This window comes from Brienomyrus brachyistius, unplaced genomic scaffold (genome assembly GCF_023856365.1).
Source record: "Brienomyrus brachyistius isolate T26 unplaced genomic scaffold, BBRACH_0.4 scaffold33, whole genome shotgun sequence".
Classification (NCBI taxonomy): domain Eukaryota; kingdom Metazoa; phylum Chordata; class Actinopteri; order Osteoglossiformes; family Mormyridae; genus Brienomyrus; species Brienomyrus brachyistius.
The window spans coordinates 2554996-2581437 of NW_026042308.1; the positions used below are offsets into that span (position 1 = coordinate 2554996).

The 26442-nt window shown below is 46.9% G+C and overlaps 2 protein-coding genes across 5 annotated transcripts in view; both read right to left on the bottom strand.

Moving 5' to 3' along the window:
- The window catches only part of LOC125721408 (uncharacterized), a 21660-nt gene extending 15477 nt beyond the window's left edge, over window positions 1-6183 (bottom strand). Inside the window, exon 1 of the mRNA XM_048997283.1 lies at window positions 703-6183. Coding sequence (XP_048853240.1) covers window positions 703-5265 — 4563 coding nt within the window. The 5' untranslated portion in view covers window positions 5266-6183. The remainder of the gene's footprint in view (window positions 1-702) is intronic.
- On the bottom strand, window positions 6181-22718 carry LOC125721470 (NACHT, LRR and PYD domains-containing protein 12-like). 4 transcript variants are annotated; one of them, XM_048997404.1, is made up of 5 exons: window positions 21033-22718; window positions 12440-12658; window positions 12170-12394; window positions 11561-11734; window positions 6181-10861 (listed from the first exon to the last, which is right to left on the bottom strand). In XM_048997404.1, the coding sequence occupies exons 1-5, from the start codon at window positions 22520-22522 to the stop codon at window positions 10678-10680; spliced, it is 2292 nt and encodes a 763-aa protein (XP_048853361.1). In that variant the 5' UTR covers window positions 22523-22718; the 3' UTR covers window positions 6181-10677. The 4 variants fall into 4 exon arrangements, with proteins under 4 accessions (XP_048853361.1, XP_048853364.1, XP_048853362.1 ...); XM_048997407.1 differs by lacking the exon at window positions 12170-12394 and having other exon boundaries at window positions 12485-12658; XM_048997405.1 differs by lacking the exons at window positions 6181-10861; window positions 11561-11734 and adding an exon at window positions 11807-12079.
- Window positions 22719-26442: the final 3724 nt, after the last annotated feature.

A 26442-nucleotide genomic window follows, 5' to 3' on the forward strand; every position in this document is an offset into this window, starting at 1 on the left:
CACACGTATCCTGCCGCAGACACTCTCGCACACACGTACCCTGCCACAGACACTCTCACACACACGTACCCTGCCGCAGACACTCTCACACACACGTACCCTGCCTCAGACACTCTCACACATACGTACCCTGCCAAAGACACTCTCGTACACACGTATCCTGCCGCCAACACTCTCGCACACACGTACCCTTCCACAGACACACTAACACACACATACCCTGTCACAGACACTCTCACACACACGTACCCTGCCTCAGACACTCTCACACACACGTACCCTGCCTCAGACACTCTCACACATACGTACCCTGTCACAGACACTCTCACACACACGTACCATGCCTCAGACACTCTCACACATACGTACCCTGTCACAGACACTCTCACACACACGTACTCTGCCGCAGACACACTAACACACGCATACCCTGCCACAGACACTCTCATACACGTGTACCCTGCCACAGACACTCTCACACACACGTACCCTGCCGCAGACACTCTCACACACACGTACCCTGCCACAGACACACTAACACACACATACCCTTCCACAGACACTCTCACACACACATACCCTGCCACAGACACTCTCACACACGCGTACACTGCCACAGACACACTAACACACACATACCCTGTCACAGACACTCACACACACGTACTCTGCCGCAGACACTCTCACACACATGTACCCTACCACAGACACTCTCATACACGTGTACCCTGCCACAGACACTCTCACACACACGTATCCTGCCGCAGACACTCTCACACACACGTACCCTGCCTCAGACACTCTCACACACGCGTACCCTGCCTCAGACACTCTCACACACGCGTACACTGCCGCAGACACAATAACACACGCGTACCCTGCCACAGACACTCTCACACACATGTACCCTGCCACAGACACTCTCATACACGTGTACCCTGCCACAGACACTCTCATACACGTGTACCCTGCCACAGACACTCTCACACACACATATCCTGCCGCAGACACTCTCACACACGCGTATACTGCCGCAGACACACTAACACACGCGTACCCTTCCACAGACACTCTCACACACACGTACCCTGCCACAGACACTCTCACACACACGTACCCTGCCACAGACACTCTCACACACGCGTACCCTGCCACAGACACTCTCACACACACGTATCCTGCCGCAGACACTCTCAGACACACGTACCCTGCCTCAGACACTCTCACACACACGTACCCTGCCTCAGACACTCTCAAACACGCGTACACTGCCGCAGACACAATAACACACACATACCCTTCCACAGACACTCTCACACACACATACCCTGCCACAGACACTCTCACACACGCGTACACTGCCACAGACACACTAACACACACATACCCTGTCACAGACACTCTCACACACACGTACTCTGCCGCAGACACTCTCACACACATGTACCCTACCACAGACACTCTCACACACGCGTACACTGCCGCAGACACAGTAACACACACGTACCCTGCCACAGACACTCTCACACACACGTACCCTGCCACAGACACTCTCACACACACGTATCCTGCCGCAGACACTCTCACACACACATATCCTGCCACAGACACTCTCACACACACATATCCTGCCGCAGACACTCTCACACACGCGTACACTGCCGCAGACACACTAACACACACATACCCTTCCACAGACACTCTCACACACACATACCCTGCCACAGACACTCTCACACACGCGTACCCTGCCACAGACACTCTCACACACACGTACCCTGCCACAGACACTCTCAAACACACGTATCCTGCCGCAGACACTCTCACACACAAGTACCCTGCCGCAGACACTCTCACACACACGTACCCTGCCGCAGACACTCTCACACACACGAACCCTGCCTCAGACACTCTCACACACGCGTACACTGCCACAGACACTTTCACACACACATACCCTGCCACAGACACTCTCACACACGCGTACACTGCCGCAGACACTCTCACACACGCGTACCCTGCCACAGACACACTAACACACACATACCCTGCCGCAGACACACTCATACACGCGTAACCTACCACAGACACTCTCGCACACACGTACCCTGCCTCAGACACTCTCACACACACGTACCCTGCCTCAGACACTCTCACACACGCGTACACTGCCGCAGACACACTAACACACACATACCCTTCCACAGACACTCTCACACACACACACCCTGCCACAGACACTCTCACACACGCGTACACTGCCACAGACACATTAACACACACGTACCCTGTCACAGACACTCTCACATACACGTACCCTGCGACAGACACTCTCACACACACGTATCCTGCCGCAGACACTCTCACACACACGTACCCTGCCGCAGACACTCTCACACACACGTACCCTGCCTCAGACACTCTCACACACGCGTACACTGCCGCAGACACTCTCACACACATGTACCCTGCCACAGACACACTAATACACACGTACCCTGCCGCAGACACACTCATACACGCGTAACCTACCACAGACACTCTCGCACACACGTACCCTGCCTCAGACACTCTCACACACACGTACCCTGCCTCAGACACTCTCACACACGCGTACACTGCCGTAGACACACTAACACACACATACCCTTCCACAGACACTCTCACACACACATACCCTGCCACAGACACTCTCACACACGCGTACACTGCCACAGACACACTAACACACACATACCCTGCCGCAGACACTCTCACACACATGTACCCTACCACAGACACTCTCACACACGCGTACACTGCCGCAGACACAGTAACACACACGTACCCTGCCACAGACACTCTCACACACATGTACCCTGCCACAGACACTCTCATACACGTGTACCCTGCCACAGACACTCTCACACACGCGTATCCTGCCGCAGACACTCTCACACACACATATCCTGCCACAGACACTCTCACACACACATATCCTGCCGCAGACACTCTCACACACGCGTACACTGCCGCAGACACACTAACACACACATACCCTTCCACAGACACTCTCACACACACATACCCTGCCACAGACACTCTCACACACGCGTACCCTGCCACAGACACTCTCACACACACGTACCCTGCCACAGACACTCTCACACACACGTATCCTGCCGCAGACACTCTCACACACAAGTACCCTGCCGCAGACACTCTCACACACACGTACCCTGCCGCAGACACTCTCACACACACGAACCCTGCCTCAGACACTCTCACACACGCGTACACTGCCACAGACACTTTCACACACACATACCCTGCCACAGACACTTTCACACACACATACCCTGCCACAGACACTCTCACACACGCGTACACTGCCGCAGACACTCTCACACACGCGTACCCTGCCACAGACACACTAACACACACATACCCTGCCGCAGACACACTCATACACGCGTAACCTACCACAGACACTCTCGCACACACGTACCCTGCCTCAGACACTCTCACACACACGTACCCTGCCTCAGACACTCTCACACACGCGTACACTGCCGCAGACACACTAACACACACATACCCTTCCACAGACACTCTCACACACACACACCCTGCCACAGACACTCTCACACACGCGTACACTGCCACAGACACATTAACACACACGTACCCTGTCACAGACACTCTCACATACACGTACCCTGCGACAGACACTCTCACACACACGTATCCTGCCGCAGACACTCTCACACACACGTACCCTGCCGCAGACACTCTCACACACACGTACCCTGCCTCAGACACTCTCACACACGCGTACACTGCCGCAGACACTCTCACACACATGTACCCTGCCACAGACACACTAATACACACGTACCCTGCCGCAGACACACTCATACACGCGTAACCTACCACAGACACTCTCGCACACACGTACCCTGCCTCAGACACTCTCACACACACGTACCCTGCCTCAGACACTCTCACACACGCGTACACTGCCGCAGACACACTAACACACACATACCCTTCCACAGACACTCTCACACATACATACCCTGCCACAGACACTCTCACACACGCGTACACTGCCACAGACACACTAACACACGCATACCCTGCCTCAGACACTCTCACACACATGTACCCTACCACAGACACTCTCATACACGTGTACCCTGCCACAGACACTCTCACACACACGTATCCTGCCGCAGACACTCTCACACACACGTACCCTGCCTCAGACACTCTCACACACGCGTACACTGCCACAGACACACTAACACACACATACCCTGCCACAGACACTCTCACACACATGTACCCTGCCACAGACACTCTCATACACGTGTACCCTGCCACAGACACTCTCACACACACATATCCTGCCGCAGACACTCTCACACACGCGTACACTGCCGCAGACACACTAACACACACATACCCTTCCACAGACACTCTCACACACACATACCCTGCCACAGACACTCTCACACACGCGTACACTGCCACAGACACACTAACACACACATACCCTGCCACAGACACTCTCACACACACGTATCCTGCCACAGACACTCTCACACACACGTACCCTGCCGCAGACACTCTCACACACACGTACCCTGCCACAGACACACTAACACACACATACCCTGTCACAGACACTCTCACACACACGTACTCTGCCGCAGACACTCTCACACACATGTACCCTGCCACAGACACTCTCATACACGTGTACCCTGCCACAGACACTCTCACACTCACGTATCCTGCCGCAGACACTCTTGCACACACGTACCCTTCCACAGACACACTAACACACACATACCCTGTCACAGACACTCTCACACACACGTACTCTGCCGCAGACACTCTCACACACGCGTACCCTGCCGCAGACACTCTCACACACATGTACCCTGCCGCAGACACTCTCACACACACGTACCCTGTCGCAGACACTCTCGCACACACGTACCCTGCCACAGACACTCTCAAACACACGTACCCTGCCGCAGACACTCTCACACACACGTACCCTGTCGCAGACACTCTCACACACACGTACCCTGCCGCAGACACTCTCAAACACACGAACTCTGCCGCAGACACTCTCACACACACGTACTCTGCCACAGACACTCTCATACACACGTACCCTGCCACAGACACTCTCACACACACGTACCCTGTCACAGACACTCTCACACACACGTACCATGCCGCAGACACTCTCACACACGCGTACCGTGTCATAGACACTCTCACACACACGTACCCTGCCAGACACTCTCACACACACGTACCCTGCCACAGACACTCTCATACACATGTACCCTGTCACAGACACTCTCACACACATACCCTGCCAGACACTCTCACACACACATACCCTGCCAGACACTCTCACACATACATACCCTGCCACAGACACTCTCACACACACGTACCCTGCCACAGACACTCTCACACATGTGTACCCTGCCACAGACACTCTCACAGACACATACCCTGCCAGACACTCTCACACACACATACCCTGCCACAGACACTCTCACACACACGTACCCTGCCACAGACACTCTCACACACACGTACCCTGTCGCAGACACTCTCACACACACGTACCCTGCCACAGACACTCTCAAACACACGTACCCTGCCGCAGACACTCTCACACACACGTACCCTGTCGCAGACACTCTCACACACACGTACCCTGCCGCAGACACTCTCAAACACACGTACTCTGCCGCAGACACTCTCACACACACGTACTCTGCCACAGACACTCTCATACACACGTACCCTGCCACAGACACTCTCACACACACGTACCCTGTCACAGACACTCTCACACACACGTACCATGCCGCAGACACTCTCACACACGCGTACCGTGTCATAGACACTCTCACACACACATACCCTGCCAGACACTCTCACACACACGTACCCTGCCACAGACACTCTCATACACATGTACCCTGTCACAGACACTCTCACACACATACCCTGCCAGACACTCTCACACACACATACCCTGCCAGACACTCTCACACATACATACCCTGCCACAGACACTCTCACACACACGTACCCTGCCACAGACACTCTCACACATGTGTACCCTGCCACAGACACTCTCACAGACACATACCCTGCCAGACACTCTCACACACATGTACCCTGCCACAGACACTCTCATATACACGTACCCTGCCGCAGACACTCACACACACGCATACCCGGTCACAGACACTCTCAAACACACATACCCTGCCAGACACTCTCACATACATGTATCCTGCCGCAGACAAACGGCAAATGACAAATGGGACCAAACTGTTTGTCCGTTATAAGCGAAATTCCATTGTATGTGAGTCCGCTATATGCGATGCTTTTTCTGCAGGTTCTTAAAGGCGCACGGCCAGCGGACCTTGTCTGTTACAGATGATATTCCGTTATAAGCGAGTTCGTTATAATGGGATTATACTGCACCTCCAACTCCACCTAGCAGACATACCTATGAGGGGATTGAGGTATGGATTGATTCTGATCGTGTTTGGACTAAACACCCCGGGATTCAAATACATCGTCCACCGTGATTCACCCACATTATTGTTGTGCCACAGGTGAACTGCACAAACATGTTTTTTCACTGATCACTTATATAACTTGTTTCTCACAGAAAGAGCTAGAACACCTATCTTGCCTTTCCCAGCGGAAAGGGAGGCTTATCTTTTCTCTCCCAGAGGAAAAGGGAAAGCCTTGCCCAAAATGCTTCATAACCGCAAGCGCAAAACAGCCTCACCTGGACAGGAATTGGAGAATAAAGAGCATATTCCCTGAGGAAGGGGGTGACCCTGGCCATCTCGCCCCCTCCCCGCACGCGTACCACTCCAGATTTAGCATAAAGGAAGGGGGAGAGCTCAGCACTGACCGGAGATCAGCCGTGGGATAGAGCGCGCATCGCCAGGAACTTCTCAGGAATTATGTGTTGGTCTCCTGCCAGGACTGAAAGGGGCTCCCCAGTCCGTGTGTGAAGGTGGGTGATTATAGCACATCCGAGTGTAGATGGCTTGTGGCTACTTTTTCATTTTATTAATTAGTGGGATTACCTATCATCCATCCATCCATCCATTTTCCAAACCACTTATCCTACTGGGTCACGGGGGGTCCGGAGCCTATCCTGGAAGCAATGGGCACGAGGCACGGAACAACCCAGGATGGGGGGCCAGCCCATCGCAGGGCACACTCACACACCATGCACTCACACACGCATTCCTATGGGCAATTTAGCAAGTCCAATTAGCCTCAGCATGTTTTTGGACTGTGGGAGGAAACCGGAGTACCCGGAGGAAACCCCACGACGACATGGGGAAAACATGCAATCTCCATACACATGTGACCCAGGCGGAGACTCGAACCCGGGTCCCAGAGGTGTGAGGTAACAGTGCTAACCACTGCACCACCATGCTGCCCCCGATTACCTATCAATGCTTATGAAATATATCATAATTTTGTGTATATTTTAAGAAATATTTCTGAACGGACCAAAGCGAACCTGATTGTTCCTTCGACATCCCTATATCCCCCTCTCACATTAAAACAATATTCTAGGTGGGGTCTTACCAAGGAATTGTATAATCTTAGCATCACTTCATTTAAATTAAACTCCACACACCTAGAGATGTAACCCAACATCCTATTGGCCTTTTTAATTGCTTCCCCACACTGGCGAGAGTGGGACATGGAAGCATCAACATTCACACCGAGGTCTTTCTCATAATCAACTACCTTTATTTCAGAGGAACCCATAAAAAAATCTGTACTTTATATTTCTGCTCCCTGCATGGATTACCTTACATTTATCTACATTAAATTTCATCTGCCAGGTATCAGCCCAGTCGCTAATTAAATCAAGATCCCGTTGTAGCCTCTCCGCTGCTAGATCAGTATTTGCTACATCATCCACCTTGGTGTTGTCTGCAAATTTAACTTGTTTACTGTATGTATTGGTGTCAATATCATTAATGTAAAATAGGAACAATAGTGGTCCTAAAATTGAACCCTGCGGTACCCCACTATGAACGCAGGCCCACTGTGACATTGTGCCTCTAATAACTACCTGCTGCTTCCTGTCTGTTAACCAGTTTTCAATCCAAGATGCTACAGTTCCTAAAATCCCTGCAGCTTTGAGCTTAAGCAAGAGCTGTTTGAGGGGGACAACAAAGGTCTTCTGCAAATGTAAGTACTTTTTGTGACCAAGTTCTATTTTTGCTTCCTCAAAGAACTCAAGTAGATTAGTTAAACAGGATCTACTTCTCCTAAATCCAGGTTGGCTACCCCTCAGAATGTTATTTGTATCCAGGTTATTTGTATCCATAACTTTTCCAGTTATGCAAGTTAAAGTAATTGGCCTATAGTTTACTGGATTACATCTATCCCCTTTTGTGAATATGGGTGTTATATTAGCATACTTCCAATCATAAGGTACCACACGTGCAAATAAGGATTTCGGAAACAGTAAAGTTAAAGGTTGGCTAATAATAACCCTCATCTATTTTAAAACTATAGGTAAGATGCCATCAGGACCCTGTGATTTATTTATTTTGAGCTTAGCTAGGCTTTGTACCACATCAGCCTCAGTTATACATACATGTCCTCTGCAATTATTGGCACCCCTTTGTACAAGGGGTAAGAAAAAATCCACCTTCTGGTGAAGGTGCTTCATCTCACACGGAAAAGATGAGAAAAATCCAACCTTTAATTAAAATCAATTTATTTGAAGAAAAATCAAATCCTTCATCAAGAAATAATTATTTTCAACAAAAACACATGAGCCACGATTATTGGCAGCCCTGCAAATTATAGTGAACACAATGTAACTGAAGCATGTTTCCCATGTAAATTATACATGTTTGAGTTGATTGGAGTGAATAGGAACCTTCAAGCTGTAATCCATGACTTCCTGAGTAACTGGGGTACAAACATGAGGAGACACAGAGGCCAAATTCCCTTAGTCATCCAACAACGTGGGAAAGATAAGAGACACACAGACCAAATGAGGGAGAAGTGTGCTGACCTTCATAAGTCAGGGAATGGGTATTAAAAAATAGCTACTCGCCTTAAAATGCCCATTTCTACTGTTAGGGCAATAATTAAAAAGTGGACATCAACTGGAACTGTTAGAAACCTGCCTGAAAGAGGACCCAAGTTTATTTTGCCCCCACATCAGTGAGGAGGATCGTAAGAGAGGCAAAAAATCCCCAAGGATGACTGTTAGTCAATTACCAGACAAAGTAAAATCTTGGGGTTACCACGTCTCCAAAAAACCATCAGATGCCCCCTTCATGCTAACAGACGTTTTGAAAGTTATGACAGAAAGAAGCTTTTTCTGTCAGTTACTTAAAATGTTAGAGCCAGGAGTTTGCAAAACATTATACAACTTTGACTGGAATGAAATTCAATGATCAGATGAAACAAAAATGGAGCTTTTGGGCAATAAACATTCAAGGTGGGTTTGGCGTAAAAAGAAGGATGGTTATAATGAAATGAACCTTATCCCAGCTGTAAGATATGGTGGAGGTTCTGTGATGTTGTGGAGCTGATTTTCCTCCAAAAACCCTGGAAACCTTGTTAGGGTACATGGCACTATGGGGTCCATGAAATACCAGGACATTTTATATCAAAATTTGGCTGCTGCTGCCAGGAAACAAAAACTGGGCCTTCATTGGATCTTCCAGCAGGACGGTGATCCTAAGCACATGTCCAAATAAACATTAAAATGGTCAGCTGACCGCAGAATCAAGCTTCTGCCATGGCCATCTCAGTCCCCTGACCTGAACCCCACTGAAAACCTGTGGGCTGAGCTGAAGAGGAGAGTGCACAAGAGAGGGCCGAGGACCCTGGGTGATCTGGAGAGATTCTGTAAAGAGGAATGGTCTCAGATGCCCTGCTCTGTATTCTCCAACCTTATAAAATGTTATAGGAGACTCAGTGCTGTGATACTGGCAAAGGGAGGCTGTACAGAGTATTAAAAGCAGGGCTGCCAATAATCGTGTGTTTTTGTTGAAAATAATTATTTCTTGATGAAGGATTTGTTTTTCTTTGAATAAATTTATTCCAATGAAAGGTTGGATTTTTCTCATTTTTTTTCAGTGTGAGATGAAGCTGCTTCGCCAAAAGGTGGATTTTTGTCTAACCCTTTGTACAAATCTTTACAAGGGGGGCAATAATTGTGGAGGGACTGTATATTGTTTATATAGGACACTGTATTTGTACTAAATGGTGGTAAGTTAATCATGTCCTCTACACCCGTGTAAAATAATCATTAAACTCATTTACTATATAAATTTTAATTTTCAATTTTAAGGCCCTTACTATCCTGCAGATGAGTGATATCAGCTTTTAGAGCTCTTTTGGAGTTAAAATATTGGAAGAAACTTTTAATGTCATCCTTAACCTCCAATGCAGTCTTACTTTCGACATTCCACTTACTGTAGCGAGTCTAATGTTATTTTTTAAGTCAACCCCTAGACTTAGATACTCCTGCTTTATTTTGAAATCATTAGTTATTTTCTACCTTAGTATTTCCAGCGTACAGTGTGAAATACCCAGTAATACTCACCTCACTACCCCCAGTTTACAGTGTGGAATACCCAGTCAGACTGACCTCAGTATCTCCAGGTTGCAGTGTAAGTCCCCCAGTCCAGCAGAGAGCAGCATCACTCCTGAGTCCTGCAGGTCATTGTCACTCAGGTCCAGCTCTCTCAGGGGTGAGGAGTTTGCTCTGAGAGCTGAAGCCAGTGCCTCACAGCATTTCTCTGTGAGTTCACACCGGCCCACCCTTAAAAAGATTAAACACTTTTAAATCCACTTTTTACACTGCAGCACTGTATTCAAATGAGGAGGATAAGGGTCATGACATAATGGATTTTCAGAAAACTTTTATAAATAATTTTAACAATCATTCCGATTCTGTTTGGTGTCCATTATTTTTTTGTCCATAACACGTTAAAGTCAGCATGTTTATCTGTAACAGTGCTGTTAACTTTGCTAACCAACACAAATGTTTTGCATGGATTATATGTGTCACGCCCAGCTCGTGCGATCCTCGTGTGCCACGCCCCCTCATTAACCACGTCTGCTGCCCCGATTCTGACCAGCTGTTTCCTGTTATTTCGGCTTGTCTTGTGTATTTCAGTCCGTGTTCAGGTCTGTTTCCCTAGATCTGTCATTGATGTTGTGAGCCGTGTTTCCTCGTCTGCCCTTAATAAACCCCGTTTGCACGTCTTCATGGCTCCACTGCCCTGTCTGCCTGCTCCTCCACTCAGCAGACATCACAATATGGTTGAATGGATGTTTCCTGCTTCCCTGCTTAATTATTTCTAGCATGGATCGAGGGCTGATAAGATTGTGGGATATAAGGAAGTAGGAGAAGAAAACGGAAGCTGTTTGTGTTTGTTTATTATGTAACTGCTGAAAGGCATTGTGGGTTTTCTTGCTGTCCAGTTACTTTTGTGTAAAATGCATATTCTGTACTCACTGCAGCTTCTCCAGTTTACAGCTGAGATCCTCCAGTACAGCAGAGAGTAGCTTCACTCCTGAATCTCCTGGGTGATTGTAGCTCAGGTCCAGTTCTCTCAGGTGTGAGGGGTTTGACCTCAGAGCTGAAGCCAGGGAAGAACAGCCTTCTTCTGTGACTCTACAGCCTGACAGCCTGCAGAGAAAGACAGAAACATCACCTCACCATTATAATATAACAGAATATCACCTCACCATTATAATTATTAAATAAATGTGATGCTCTAATAAATAATTCAAGAATTACAGTTTAGTGTCTAAGACAAGGCAGGACCCCTCCTCTCTTTCCCTTAGCTAATTGCTCACCGTCTCCTTTTTATAGTGTGGAATACACAGTAATACTGACCTCAGTGTCTAAAGCGTACAGTGTGGAATACCCAATATTACTGACCTCAGTATCTCCAGTTTGTGGTTTGGAATACCCAGTAATACTGGCCTCAGTATCCCCAGTTTACAGTGTGGAATATCCAGTAATACTGGCCTCAGTATCTCCAGTTTGCGGTGTGGAATACCCCACAATACTGGCCTCAGTATCCTCAGTTTACAGTGTGAAATATCCAGTAATACTGACCTCAGTATCTCCAGTTTACAGTGTGGAATATCCAGTAATACTGGCCTCAGTATCCCCAGTTTACAGTGTGGAATATCCAGTAATACTGGCCTCAGTATCTCCAGTTTACAGTGTGGAATATCCAGTAATACTGGCCTCAGTATCTCCAGTTTGCGGTGTGGAATACCCCATAATACTGGCCTCAGTATCCTCAGTTTACAGTGTGAAATATCCAGTAATACTGACCTCAGTATCTCCAGTTTACAGTGTGGAATACTCAGTAAAACTGACCTCAGTATCTCTAGTTTACAGTGTGGAATACCCAGTAATACTGACCTCAGTATCTCCAGTTTACAGTGTAATTCCCCCAGTGCAGCAGAGAGCAGCTTCACTCCTGAATCCTTCAGGTTATTGTCACTCAGGTCCAGCTCTCTCAGGGGGGAAGAGTTTGATCTTAGAGCTGAAGACAGCACTTCACAGTGTTTATCTATGAGATCACAGCTGTTCAGCCTGAAACAGAAAACACTTTATGACACAGACATATACACATCCTACACATTAGTAAAATACAAAGCATTACAATAAGCATTTGTTTCATTATAATTAGCAGCACAGCTTACACTTCAAAATGAATTATAGTCTGCAGAGTGTTCTGTGCGTCCTGACAATCTGCTGCAGTCACATGATCACTAATTGTGAGTCAGTGCACCTTTGCTCAAAACTAGAGGTAAAAACATTAAGTACAAGCTATAGGAATACATAGGAACACATCAACAGCAAGACGGACGTGAACCCTCCCATAACAGTCAGACCAGTGCTTCCAGTGCAGTCCTTAGCCATCTTTCTGCCAGGTGTCCCTACACTCGACACGTATCACTGAAAGGAGGAGATGTGAACATTCCCAGCATCTAATGCAGCAGCAACTCGCACTTGGATTCCTGATCCCATGAGTAAAATCCTTTTTCTCCCTGTATTGTTATACCTGGGAACATGTCAAATCACCAATTACGTCTGGGTGATATGACGATATATCGGTAATGAGCGTAATTAGACAAGTATCCCGGTGTCGATATCTGACAGTGACTAACCGTCAGTGATTATCGTCTTTGCTGGGGAAACGCGCTTAGGCTACATACAAAGCAAGATAACAGAAAGATTCATGATTTGCTTTCAGTTCAACTTTCTAGCCAAAGATTCTGAAGCAGTTAAAAAGAAACATTGCGCAGAATTTCACAAGCATTGTCCCTTGCAGTAACCATGCGTTCGCCATTCTTGTAAGTTCAGTATTGTCACATCACCAACTTCTATCTCTGAGTCAGCAGCCAGAATGTCAGTCATTCAAGTGCAGCTTTCTGGTGGGAATTTTGAGCTTCCCTACTCAGTTTTTCGTATCTTAGTCTCAGGCACGGCTTTAAGTGTGTCCCTGACCCCGCCAGGGCTGTGATTAGCATTGGTTGCTAACTGTTTAATAAAGGTGGTTAAAAGTAAACTCTCTCTCTCATCTATCTATCTGAATCAATCTATCATTATTTATATAGCGCATTTTAGCCACAGCGTTTATAAAGAATTTTGCAAACATTTAAAAAGAAAAAGAAATTCAAATAAGCTCAGAATAAATAACAATAAGCGCAAAAGAAATAAAAATAGAGTAAAAATGTTTTAAAAAAATAAAATTAAAAACCATCATAAAGGACTTTAAATACCCATGTCCTCTTTAAGGGCCCCTCCTCAAAGGGGCCTCTAGCCCCTATGTCTTCTGGGGGAAGCGACCGCCCCCCCGCCCCCCACAATTACTGATATTAATAAAAGCATAAAATAATAAAACTGATTATCATAGATTATTATATGCGTTGGTAAAAAGATGCCTTTTCAGCCTAGTTTTGTAAGTACTGAGACATTCAGTAGCTCTCGGGTTTTCTGGGAGAGAGTTTGGGTGCATAGTGACTAAAAGCTGCCCCCTCCCTCCCCAGCCGGGTTTTAGGAATAATCAGTAAATTACTACCGGATGATCTGACTGATCTGCCTGGGACATACCTTACAGTCATGTTACTGAGGCAGGACAGAGCTAAACCACGTAAATATTTACAAATTAGCAAATAAACTTTAAAATCAATCCTAGAAGACAGAGGAAGCCAGTGCAGGGATGTGAGAGCAGGTGTGATGTGATCCCTGTGACTGGTGCGTGTTAACACTCCACCGGCGGAATTCTGGGCCCGTTGTAGATGTGATCCCTGTGACTGGTGCGTGTTAACACTCCGCCGGCGGAATTCTGGGCCCGTTGTAGATGTGATCCCTGTGACTGGTGCGTGTTAACACTCCACCGGCGGAATTCTGGGCCCGTTGTAGATGTGATCCCTGTGACTGGTGCGTGTTAACACTCCACCGGCGGCATTCTGGGCCCGTTGTAAATGTGATCCCTGTGACTGGTGCGTGTTAACACTCCACCAGCGGAATTCTGGGCCCGTTGTAGATGTGATCCCTGTGACTGGTGCGTGTTAACACTCCACCGGCGGAATTCTGGGCCCGTTGTAGATGTGATCCCTGTGACTGGTGCGTGTTAACACTCCACCGGCGGAATTCTGGGCCCGTTGTAGATGTGATCCCTGTGACTGGTGCGTGTTAACACTCCACCGGCGGCATTCTGGGCCCGTTGTAGATGTGATCCCTGTGACTGGTGCGTGTTAACACTCCGCCAGCGGCATTCTGGGCCCGTTGTAGATGTGATCCCTGTGACTGGTGCGTGTTAACACTCCACCGGCGGAATTCTGGGCCCGTTGTAGATGTGATCCCTGTGACTGGTGCGTGTTAACACTCCGCCAGCGGAATTCTGGGCCCGTTGTAGATGTGATCCCTGTGACTGGTGCGTGTTAACACTCCGCCGGCGGAATTCTGGGCCCGTTGTAGATGTGATCCCTGTGACTGGTGCGTGTTAACACTCCACCGGCGGCATTCTGGGCCCGTTGTAAATGTGATCCCTGTGACTGGTGCGTGTTAACACTCCGCCAGCGGAATTCTGGGCCCGTTGTAGATGTGATCCCTGTGACTGGTGCGTGTTAACACTCCACCGGCGGAATTCTGGGCCCGTTGTAGATGTGATCCCTGTGACTGGTGCGTGTTAACACTCCACCGGCGGAATTCTGGGCCCGTTGTAGATGTGATCCCTGTGACTGGTGCGTGTTAACACTCCACCGGCGGCATTCTGGGCCCGTTGTAGATGTGATCCCTGTGACTGGTGCGTGTTAACACTCCGCCAGCGGCATTCTGGGCCCGTTGTAGATGTGATCCCTGTGACTGGTGCGTGTTAACACTCCACCAGCGGCATTCTGGGCCCGTTGTAGATGTGATCCCTGTGACTGGTGCGTGTTAACACTCCGCCAGAGGCATTCTGGGCCCGTTGTAGATGTGATCCCTGTGACTGGTGCGTGTTAACACTCCGCCAGCGGCATTCTGGGCCCGTTGTAGATGTGATCCCTGTGACTGGTGCGTGTTAACACTCCGCCGGCGGCATTCTGGGCCCGTTGTAGATGTGATCCCTGTGACTGGTGCGTGTTAACACTCCACCAGCGGCATTCTGGGCCCGTTGTAGATGTGATCCCTGTGACTGGTGCGTGTTAACACTCCGCCAGAGGCATTCTGGGCCCGTTGTAGAAGTGATCCCTGTGACTGGTGCGTGTTAACACTCCCCCAGCGGCATTCTGGGCCCGTTGTAGATGTGATCCCTGTGACCGGTGCGTGTTAACACTCCGCCAGAGGCATTCTGGGCCCGTTGTAGAAGTGATCCCTGTGACTGGTGCGTGTTAACACTCCGCCAGCGGCATTCTGGGCCCGTTGTAGATGTGATCCCTGTGACTGGTGCGTGTTAACACTCCGCCGGCGGCATTCTGGGCCCGTTGTAGAAGTGATCCCTGTGACTGGTGCGTGTTAACACTCCGCCAGCGGCATTCTGGGCCCGTTGTAGATGTGATCCCTGTGACTGGTGCGTGTTAACACTCCGCCAGCGGCATTCTGGGCCCGTTGTAGATGTGATCCCTGTGACTGGTGCGTGTTAACACTCCGCCAGAGGCATTCTGGGCCCGTTGTAGATGTGATCCCTGTGACTGGTGCGTGTTAACACTCCGCCAGCGGCATTCTGGGCCCGTTGTAGATGTGATCCCTGTGACTGGTGCGTGTTAACACTCCGCCGGCGGCATTCTGGGCCCGTTGTAGAAGTGATCCCTGTGACTGGTGCGTGTTAACACTCCGCCAGCGGCATTCTGGGCCCGTTGTAGATGTGATCCCTGTGACTGGTGCGTGTTAACACTCCGCCGGCGGCATTCTGGGCCCGTTGTAGATGTGATCCCTGTGACTGGTGCGTGTTAACACTCCGCCAGCGGCATTCTGGGCCCGTTGTAGATGTGATCCCTGTGACTGGTGCGTGTTAACACTCCGCCGGCGGCATTCTGGGCCCGTTGTAAATGTGATCCCTGTGACTGGTGCGTGTTAACACTCCACCAGCGGAATTCTGGGCCCGTTGTAGATGTGATCCCTGTGACTGGTGCGTGTTAACACTCCGCCAGCGGCATTCTGGGTCCGTTGTAGATGTGAAACAGTAGATGTGAAACAGACAAGAGGGCATTACAGTAATTTATTCTACTAGAAACAAAAGCAGGTATTATTTAATACTGCCAATACCCCCTCCACTCTGCAAACAAGTAAACCAACTTCCTTTCTTTTTAACAACCTAAGCAGTTCTGTTAACCTGCTTTATGACTTTATGGTCGTGTTTCCACAAACTGTGCTTGCTTTGCAGAACAGTATTTCCCTTGTAAGGTTACCCATTTTAAATCTGGTGTAGGATCACAGATGTACATATCACAAAGCTTAAATTCCAGGTGGCCTGAGACAAGGCCTACCCTGGTACGAGAGGCACACATTGGCCTAGGCCTCAAAGGGGGGTCGTGACCCCACACACACAGACACACTTAAACACACACAGATAACAAGGGGGCCAGCACTCCAACTTTTATTGCTCAAAGTTTTAACGACCTACAGATAGCAGAGTGGACCTCAAGGACAGGGGTCCCTCGACTTGGCACACAACCCCCTCCCCAGACATCCTGCCTTACATACCACTCACCCAACACCCTAAAGAAAGTTTCTTTTAAGTTTGGCTGTTGTATATCTGTATATTTATTTATCCATGACTACTAGTCTCAATATACAGACAGGTTATGTTTGTAATGTGTCCTAACTTTCAAAGACTCTTTTTCTTTGTCTGACAAACCTTCCCCCCCCCCCCCCCCCCTTTTATTTTCCACATTCCTCAGCAGCCCTTATCTGATCCCTGTATTCTACCATGTCTACCTAAGGGTAAGATGTGCTGCTGACATGAGAATATGTCATATAATGTCTGTATAAAGGGTAACCTCTGATTGAGGTGCAACCTAGACCACTTAGACCAGGGACTGGTGTGGGTAATATAACATAATGACATAATATAAGTAATCATTAATTAATCATTACAGATGGTATTCAGTGTGAACCGCTAGGCTGGTGCGACATGTTTGGTATCAAACCGATGGAAAATCACTCCAGTTTTACACCACTTCAGCCTCTGTTCACTGAGTGCTCACAATAGTCCCTGCCTCTGTGCGATTTGGCTACTGAGCTCTAAAACCTCAAACTCGACTGAAATATCGTGAGGCTCCCTCTCATTGGACGTGAGGGGAGCTTCGCTACCGACCGTTTACATTACCTGGTGATGCAGCTCGCTGGACGAGCCTACTAACCCAGGTTACTAAGCGATACTGGTAACTAGTGAATCCCATGTAAGTCTCACATTAACAGACTCACGGGGATTAATTCAAATGTAATTAATTTCAAAACATATTGGTGGAGATATTAAAATTTACCTGAGCTAAATATTCCTACAATGGTGTCCCACAGGGATCAGTGCTGGCCCGCTACTGTACACTGTATATATTGGTCACATTATCAGAAATCATGGTGTTGGGTTTCATTGTTTTGCTGATGATACGCAGTTATATATATCTGTTAAGCCGGATGATGCATCACAGCTCTCGGTTAGAAGACTGTCGACTAGATATCCGGTGCTGGATGGAAAATAATTTATTTATGTTAAAAGACAGAAAAACAGAAGTACTGTTAACTGGTCCGAAGGCGGCTCAAAATAAGTTTGACAACCTCAACCTTGGTGGTCTTCCTACCCAACCTGACACAGTGGTCAGAGATCTCGGTGTTCTGGTTGATTCAGATTTATGTTTCGATGCTCACATAAAAAGCATCACTAAAGCTGTGTTCTATCATGTACGGAACCTAGCCAAGCTTCGGAAGATGCTCTCCTTTCATGAAGTGGAAACACTAACACCTTTAAAACTTCCAGGCTGGATACTGTAATGCCTTCCTTTCTGGGTGCCCATCTGGATCCTCACATAAACTTCAGCTGGTACAAAATGCAACAGCCAGAGTTCTTACAAACACTAATAAATGTGATTATATTAGCCCTGTTCTATGCTCCCTTCATTGGCTTCCAGTTAAGTCTCAGATTAACTACAAAATAATGCTATTGACTTATAAAACACTGAATGGCCTTGCACCAGAATACCTTAGTAACCTGCTGGCCTTATACAACCCTCCTCGCTTTCTTCCATCTCAAGGAGCAGGATATCTGTTAGTACCCAGAGTAGAAAAAGCTACGGCAGGCTGCAGAGCTTTCTCTTATAGAGCTCTTCAGCTGTGGAATAGTCTTCCAGCGGATGTGCGGGATTCAGGCTGACTCTCAATATTCAAGTCTAGACTAAAAACACAGCTGTTTAGTTTAGCTTATAGGGACTCTAGTTCTAGCTCAAGCTAACTGCTCACTCCCAGTCAGACCTATAGTGTGAGGTGTAGAGCTGGGTGGGGATCAGTGCCATTGGCTTTGGATAAACTGAACTGTCAGTCTGTCACTTTAGCTTCACACCCCCTTGTGGAACTGGAGTGCTGACATTCAGGGACTCCCCATGCCTGCGTTCCCACCTGCCTCTCCCTCCTACTTATGCTGCCATAGCCATATCTGCCGGAGCTTACATACTGCACTCACCTAACTGTTTGCACTGCCTATAGTCTCCCCTACTTTGGCTAACTGCACATTTTATTTCCCCTACTCCCCCTGGGCTGTGCTGCCTGGAGACCCCAAATTTTAAGGATATCCTGCCTACCCTGCTGCCTGCGACGTCTCCACTACCTGTGAGTCCTTCCGGCCTGCTCACCCTTCTGCCTGTGACATCTTCCCTGTTTACCCTGCTGCCGTACTACTGTTCTCCCTGCCATCTGAAGCAGCTCCAGCACTTGCCTGTCATCACCTCCCTGCCCCCCGCTTTGTGACTGACATGTTAAGATTGGGATAATGTGAATTAGGACTTTGCCATCTTGATCATTTGACTTCCTCTGCTGGCCCCTGGAGGATGGGCTCCCCCTTTGAGTCTGGTTAGGGTTAGGGCTTCCTCTGCTGCCCCCTGGAGGATGGGCTCCCCCTTTGAGTCTGGTTAGGGTTAGGGCTTCCCCTGCTGCCCCCTGGAGGATGGGCTCCCCCTTTGAGTCTGGTTAGGGTTAGGGCTTCCCCTGCTGCCCCCTGGAGGATGGGCTCCCCCTTTGAGTCTGGTTAGGGTTAGGGCTTCCTCTCCTGGCCCCTGGAAGATGGGCGCCCCCTTTGGGTCTGGTTAGGGTTAGGGCTTCCTCTGCAGCCCCCTGGAGGATGGACTCCCCCTTTCGGTCTGGTTAGGGTTAGGGCTTCCTCTGCTGCCCCCTGGAGGATGGGCTCCCCCTTAGGGTCTGGTTAGGGTTAGGGCTTCCTCTGCTGCCCCCTGGAGGATGGGCTCCCCCTTTGACTATGGTTCCTCCCAAGGTTTCTTCCTTCTAGGGAGTTTTTCCTTGCCACTGTCCCCTCTGACTTGCTCACTGGGGGCTTTGGGCAGGGATGCTGTAAAGTGCTTTGAGATGATGTAATGTTGTGAAAACACACTATACAAATAAAACTGAACTGAACTGAAATTGCATTCAGTGTTTGGTGGGGGGGGGGACTCAAAATGAGATCTGAACCAGCAACCTTCCGCTCATGGACACAGAGTCCGAACCCAAAGAGTCACGCACCACATCCAGTATTTACAGAAATGCTTCCTACAGCATCCAGAACTGAAACGAATATGAGTGGTTTTCCCACTATTAATGAAAACTGGACCATTCTGTATGATGCTGTATCTTTGGTTATTTGTTACACAAAGGATGGTCGTGGAAATCTTGTCTTTTTTGTTTTTACTACATCACTACCTTCAGTTAATATAAAATAGATTAAAAAGGAACCTTGTTGATAAAAGAGGGGAAATTAATTACATATATACATATTCATTTTATATTTTAAACAATGTTCATCAATGTCTGCTGAACTAGATGTGTCGTCACATCCTCAGCCAGGTGCAGCTGAGGCCAGCAGAGGGCGCCAGTGAGCAGCCAGAGACAGCAGTCATACGGAAGCTCCCAGCTCTGGGCTCCATCACATGAACACGCCTGCTGACAATAACACTCACATACCACTTATACACCCTGTGGATAAAGAGCCCTCACTGTTTCTATAGCAGGTTAGGATGCTGTGCCTGTGATCAGAAGGCAGACTGGATGGGAATGGAAACGTAGTAACAAACAAAAAGTGACATCACTACCTTCAGTCATTATAAAGTCTGTGGTCAAGATTAGCTACTTCTATACAAACAGCTATAGCTGTGATTATCAAAATAAAACCCACTTATTAATCTCTTAGGAGAAATATATAATATATGTTACACATTTCAAACAATATCCAAGTATTACTGCCAGACCAGAGATGATTTCCCATCCCCACGTCACTTACAGAGCCGTCCTGGAGTTCTTGACCACAGGCAGCAGCCTGCAGTGCTGTTTATCTGATCTGCTGTATTTCTTCAGGTCAAACACATCCAGCTCCTCATCTGACATCAGCATCACAAAGGCCAGAGCTGAGTACTGTGCAGGTGAGAGGTCATCTACTGAAATGTTTCCTGAATTCAGGTATCTTTGTACTTCCTCTACTAGAGAATTGTCACCAAGTTCAGTCAGACAGTGGAACAGGTTGATGGTCCTTTCTGGAGATAAATTCTCCTGTATTTTCTCCTTGATGTATTGGGCTGTTTCCTTAATGGTATGTGAGCTGATTCTTGTTGGCCCCAGTAGCCTTTGTAACAGAGTCTTACTGGAGTCTGTTGAGAGGCCCAGGAGGAAGCGGAGGTAGAGGTCCAAGTGTCCATTCTTGCTCTCTAATGCCTGATCCACTGCAGTGTTCAGCAGGTCAGCTGATGAGTTTGACAGAAACACATATAAAGCAGCGAGATACTCCTGGATGCTCAGATGCACAAAGCAGTACACCTTCTCCTGGTACAACCCATACTCCTCTTTAAAGACTTCTGTGCACACTCCAGAGTAAACTGAAGTTTCAGTGACATCAATGGCATTCTCTGTCAGATCTTGCTCATAAAATATGAGATTGCCTTTCTCAAGGTTGTCAAAAGCAAGTTTACCAAGTTTTAAAAGGAATTGCTTGCTGTATTCCTTAGGCTTAGTTTCATGGTTTTTCATATACTTGTCATTTTTTAAACTTGTCTGAAAGATCAGGAAGTGTGTGTACATTTCAGTCAGAGTCCTTGGAATTTCTCCCCTATCAGTCTCACTAAAAAGCCTCTCAAGGACAGTGGCTGAAATCCAGCAGAACACAGGTATGTGACACATGATGAAGAGGCTCCTTGATGATTTCACATGTGTGATAATCCTGCTGGCCAGGCTCTGATCATTAAATCTCTTCTTGAAATACTCCTCCTTCTGGACATCACTGAACCCTCGTATCTCTGTGACCTGGTGGACACACTCAGGAGGTATCTGATTGGCTGCTGCTGGCCGGGAGGTTATCCAGAGGAGAGCGGATGGGAGCAGATTCTCCTTAATGAGGTTAGTCAACAGCACATCCAGTGACGTTTTCTTTGTTACATCACACCAGCTCTCATTGTTCTGAAAATCCAGAGGAAGGCGACACTCATCCAGACCATCAAAGATGAACAAGACTTTGTACCTAAACAGCTCAGTGGATTGAAATGATTTCAGTTCTGGGACAAAGTGGTGAAGCAGTTCAATCAGACTGTATTCACCCTTAATCAAATTCAGGTCCCGGAAAGGAAGAGCAAATATGAAGTGAACATCCTGGTTTGCTTTTCCTTCTGTCCAGTCGAGAATGAATTTCTGCACAGAGACTGTTTTCCCCGATACCTGCCACCCCTTTAGTGAGTACAGTTCTGATAGGTGTCTCACGGCCACATAAGGGTTTAAATATATCATTGCACTTGACTGTAGTATCTTCTGTTCGCCTTTTCTTGGATGCTGTTTCAATCTGTCTCACTTCATGTTCATCATTGACTGCTCCAGTCCCACCTTCAGTTATGTAGAGTTCTGTGTAAATCTCATTGAGAAGTGTTGGCTGTCCTTCCTTAGCTTTCCCTTCAAATACACACTCACATTTCTTCTTAAGTTTACATTTGATGTTCTGCTGATATTGCAGCATGAGTTGTCCTGAAAATAAATGAGAGGAAAATGCACTGATTGTCTTCGTGATCCTGACCAGTATGAGAGGAAGAGTAATTTCCAAAAACAAACTTTTTTATACAAACATATCCAGATATTTCCCTGTGACTGTGAAACTGAAAGTTTTATCATGCGTATTTTACTGGAACACCGCATACAGGACCGTGAATAAGCCTTAGGCAGCCAAAGGAAATGTTTAAAGCCATTTATCTGGGTAGTAAGTGTATATCTGCTCAGAGACAAAAAAAAACACAAAACCCCTTTTCATTTCCCAAACCTCTCCTCAGCGGCACCACAGCCAGTCCATGTATTTGTTACATTTCACCACCAGCTCACTTCATTCATTAATTAAATAAGTTTAAAACTCAATGAGATATTGATCAGCCACATGAGGTGTGTTAATGGTCAAGTAAAAAAATACATGGATATACTGCACGATATCAGCAAATATTAAGATGATGTTGGGAGAGGTTCTGAAATGGCAAACACACTTTGACATATATATTATAGTAGTTCTACACCAACATGAAGACCATTTAAACATCCTTTTCTTTGGCTGCCTAAGACGTTTACACAATATTGTACATAATACATAATATTATAAAGGTCTTACTCTTCTCCAGCAGGTCAGCAAGATCATTTTGCTTCATTGTCCTCAGGATGTACAGTGTGATCTTCAGAGCTACCTCTCTAACACTGGTCTTCTGCATCTGACCATCACAGTCCAGGTCATTGTCCTCCTCCAGCTGAGGCTCAGAGCATTCTGGGTAATTCTGATCTAGGTGCCTCACAAACGTCTCCAGTTCCTCCTTTAGGAACTTCATGGCTTTTTCCTCTAGCGACTAAAATAAACATTCAGGGTTAACTATTGCTACTTACACCAAACCTTTTCAGAGTTTCACTTGTGAATCATAGATTAAAACATATTTACTTTAAGATGATGAATTTCTTACTATACAGATGTATAAAATTTAAGCTAATTGACATAACAGCCAAGAAAACATATATCAGCAAGAAATACAAACCTTCAATATGGATGATAAACTCGATTTATCATGTAGATCTGAACTGCAATCTTTCATTTGGTCTCTGTGAATTAGGCAGAAGCATAAAGACCTCAATTCATGTATACAAATGTAACAGAGAGACTGAAAAGTTCCCCATTAAAATTGCTGTTACTGCAGATAAGAATAACATTGTGGTATATTACAACACCAATTCCAAAAAGTTGGGACATTGTGCAAATTGTAAATAAAAACAGAATGCAATGATATGGAAATCTCATAAACCTGTATTATATTCATAACAAAGTATAGAAAACATATCATAACATATTTAAACTGAGACATTTTGCTATTTCATGAAAAATATTGGCTGATTTCGAATTTCATGACAGCAACACGTCTCAAAAAAGTTGGGATGGGGGCAATAGGAGGCTGGAAAAGTTAGTGGTACAAAAACCCAACAGCTGCAGGAACCATTTGCAAATAATTATGTCAATTGGCAACAGGTGAGTAACATGACTGGGTATAAAAAGAGAATCTTAGAGTTGCAGTGTCTCTCTGAAGTAAAGATGGGCAGAGTGTCACAATCCCCCTCATACTGCACTGACAAATAGTGGAGCAATTTCAGAAAGAAGTTCCTCAGTATAAAACTGCAAAGAGGTTGAATATTTCATCATCTACAGCACATAATGTAATCAAAAGATTCTGAGAATCTGGAGAAATCTCTGTGAAAAACCAGACTAGATGCCTGTGATATTTTGGCCCTTAGGCAGCACTGCATCACAAACAGGCATGATTCTGTAATGGAATCACTAAATAGGCTCAGGAATATTTCCCAAAAACATTGTCAGTGAACACAATTCGCGCTGCCATGCACAGACGCCAGTTAAAACTCTATCATTCAAAGAAGAAGCCATATATGAAGATGATCCAGAATCACCGACGTCGTCTCTGGGCCAAAGCTCATTTAAAATGGACTGCGGCTGAGTGGAAAACTGTTCTGTGGTCAGTCGAATCTAAATTTGAAATTCTTTTTGGAAACCAGGGACACCATGTCATCCGGACTAAAGAGGAGAAGGACCACCCAGCGTGTTATTGGCACTCAGTTCAAAAGGCAGCATCTCTGATGGTGTGGGGGTGCATTAGTACATATGGCAGGGGCAGCCTGCATATCTGGAAAGGCACCATCAATGCTGAAAGGTATGTCCAGGTTCTAGGGCAACAGATGCTCCCATCCAGACAACGTCTCTTTCAATGAAGACCTTGCATTTTCCAACATGACAATGCCAAACCACACACTGCATCAATTACAACATGATGGATTTGTAGAAGAAGGGTCCGGGTACCCGGGTTCAAATCTCCGCCTGGGTCACATGTGTGCGGAGTTTGCATGTTCTCCCCATGTCGTTGTGGGGTTTCCTCCGGGTACTCCGGTTTCCCCCCATAGTCCAAAAACATGCTGAGGCTAATTGGACTTACTAAATTGCCTATAGGAATGCATGTGAGAGTGACTGGTGTGTGAGTGTGCCCTGCGATGGGCTGCCCCCCATCCTGGGTTGTTCCCAGCCTCGTGCCCATTGCTTCCGGGATAGGCTCCGGACCCCCTGCGACCCAGTAGGATAAGCGGTTAGGAAAATGGATGGATGGATGGGTCCGGGTACTGAACTGGCCTGCCAGCGGTCCAGATCTTCCAGCCATTGAGAACATTTGGTTCATCATAAAACGATAAATATGACACAGAAGATCTAGGACAGTTGAGCAACTAGAATCATGTATGAGACAAGAATGGGACAACATTCCTCTCCCAAAATTCAAACAACTGATCTCCTCAGTCCCCAGACATTTACAGACTGTTGTTAAAAGAAGAGGAGATGCCACACAGTGGTAAACATGGCCTTGGCCCAATTTGTTTGAGATGTGTTGCTGCTGCAACATTCAAATTTTTTCCTTACACTGTGGGGCACGCCTGCTGGGGGGTGTCACACGAAGCAGGATTAAGGGAAAGTCTGACCTATTTCGACAAGTCTGGCTCATTTTAGTAGGAATTCCGTTCCATCAACATGTCTTAAATGAATCCCTCCTGAGCTGCCATGGTAACTTTCAGTAAGTGAGTGAACAAGGTTGATCCAGACCAGGTTAACTGTCTCACTTAGTTAAACAGATTCCCAATAGATCATTCCGTCAGACGAAATTCCGCGATCTCACTACTAATGTCATGTAATAAGTATAATAAAGCCTATTAAAAAAATCACATTCCAAAACTCAGCATTCCAATTAATTCCAAAATGATTCAAGTAAAAGCGTACCCATATTAGAAAGGTCAAACATGAAATGCAATGACTGAAACTGAAAAAAAAATGTTAAAATAATATGAACAGGAAGATATTTTTAGATTTTGTTTAGTCACTGTCTGATTTGAAAGTTTATTAGTAAAATAGCAAGGACAAGATAAAGTTATTTGTCCAGAATATTTCACACGGATGCGACTGAAAGTATTTTATGGAGATAAAATAATGCAGAATAACATTATACAGTAAGAATGACACATGAACTCAACCCAGAAGGTTCCTCGTTGACCGAGCCAGGAACTTTCGCGGCGTAAGGCGACAGCATAAACCACTGTACCACCATGCCACTGTATTGGGCACTTGTTACATTTACATAACTTACACA

What these genes read in the sequence shown, in the direction of transcription:
- LOC125721470 (XM_048997404.1), bottom strand. Translation starts at nt 22,522, where the DNA reads ATGATATATTTAAACCCTTATGTGGCCGTGAGACACCTATCAGAACTG. An exon ending in TGTAAACTAGAGATACTGAG is followed by an intron (nt 12,395 to 12,439) that starts GTCAGTTTTACT and finishes GGAGATACTGAG; the next exon opens with GTCAGTATTACTGGATATTT. An exon ending in TGTAAACTGGAGAAGCTGCA is followed by an intron (nt 10,862 to 11,560) that starts GTGAGTACAGAA and finishes AATCTTTTTAAG; the next exon opens with GGTGGGCCGGTGTGAACTCA.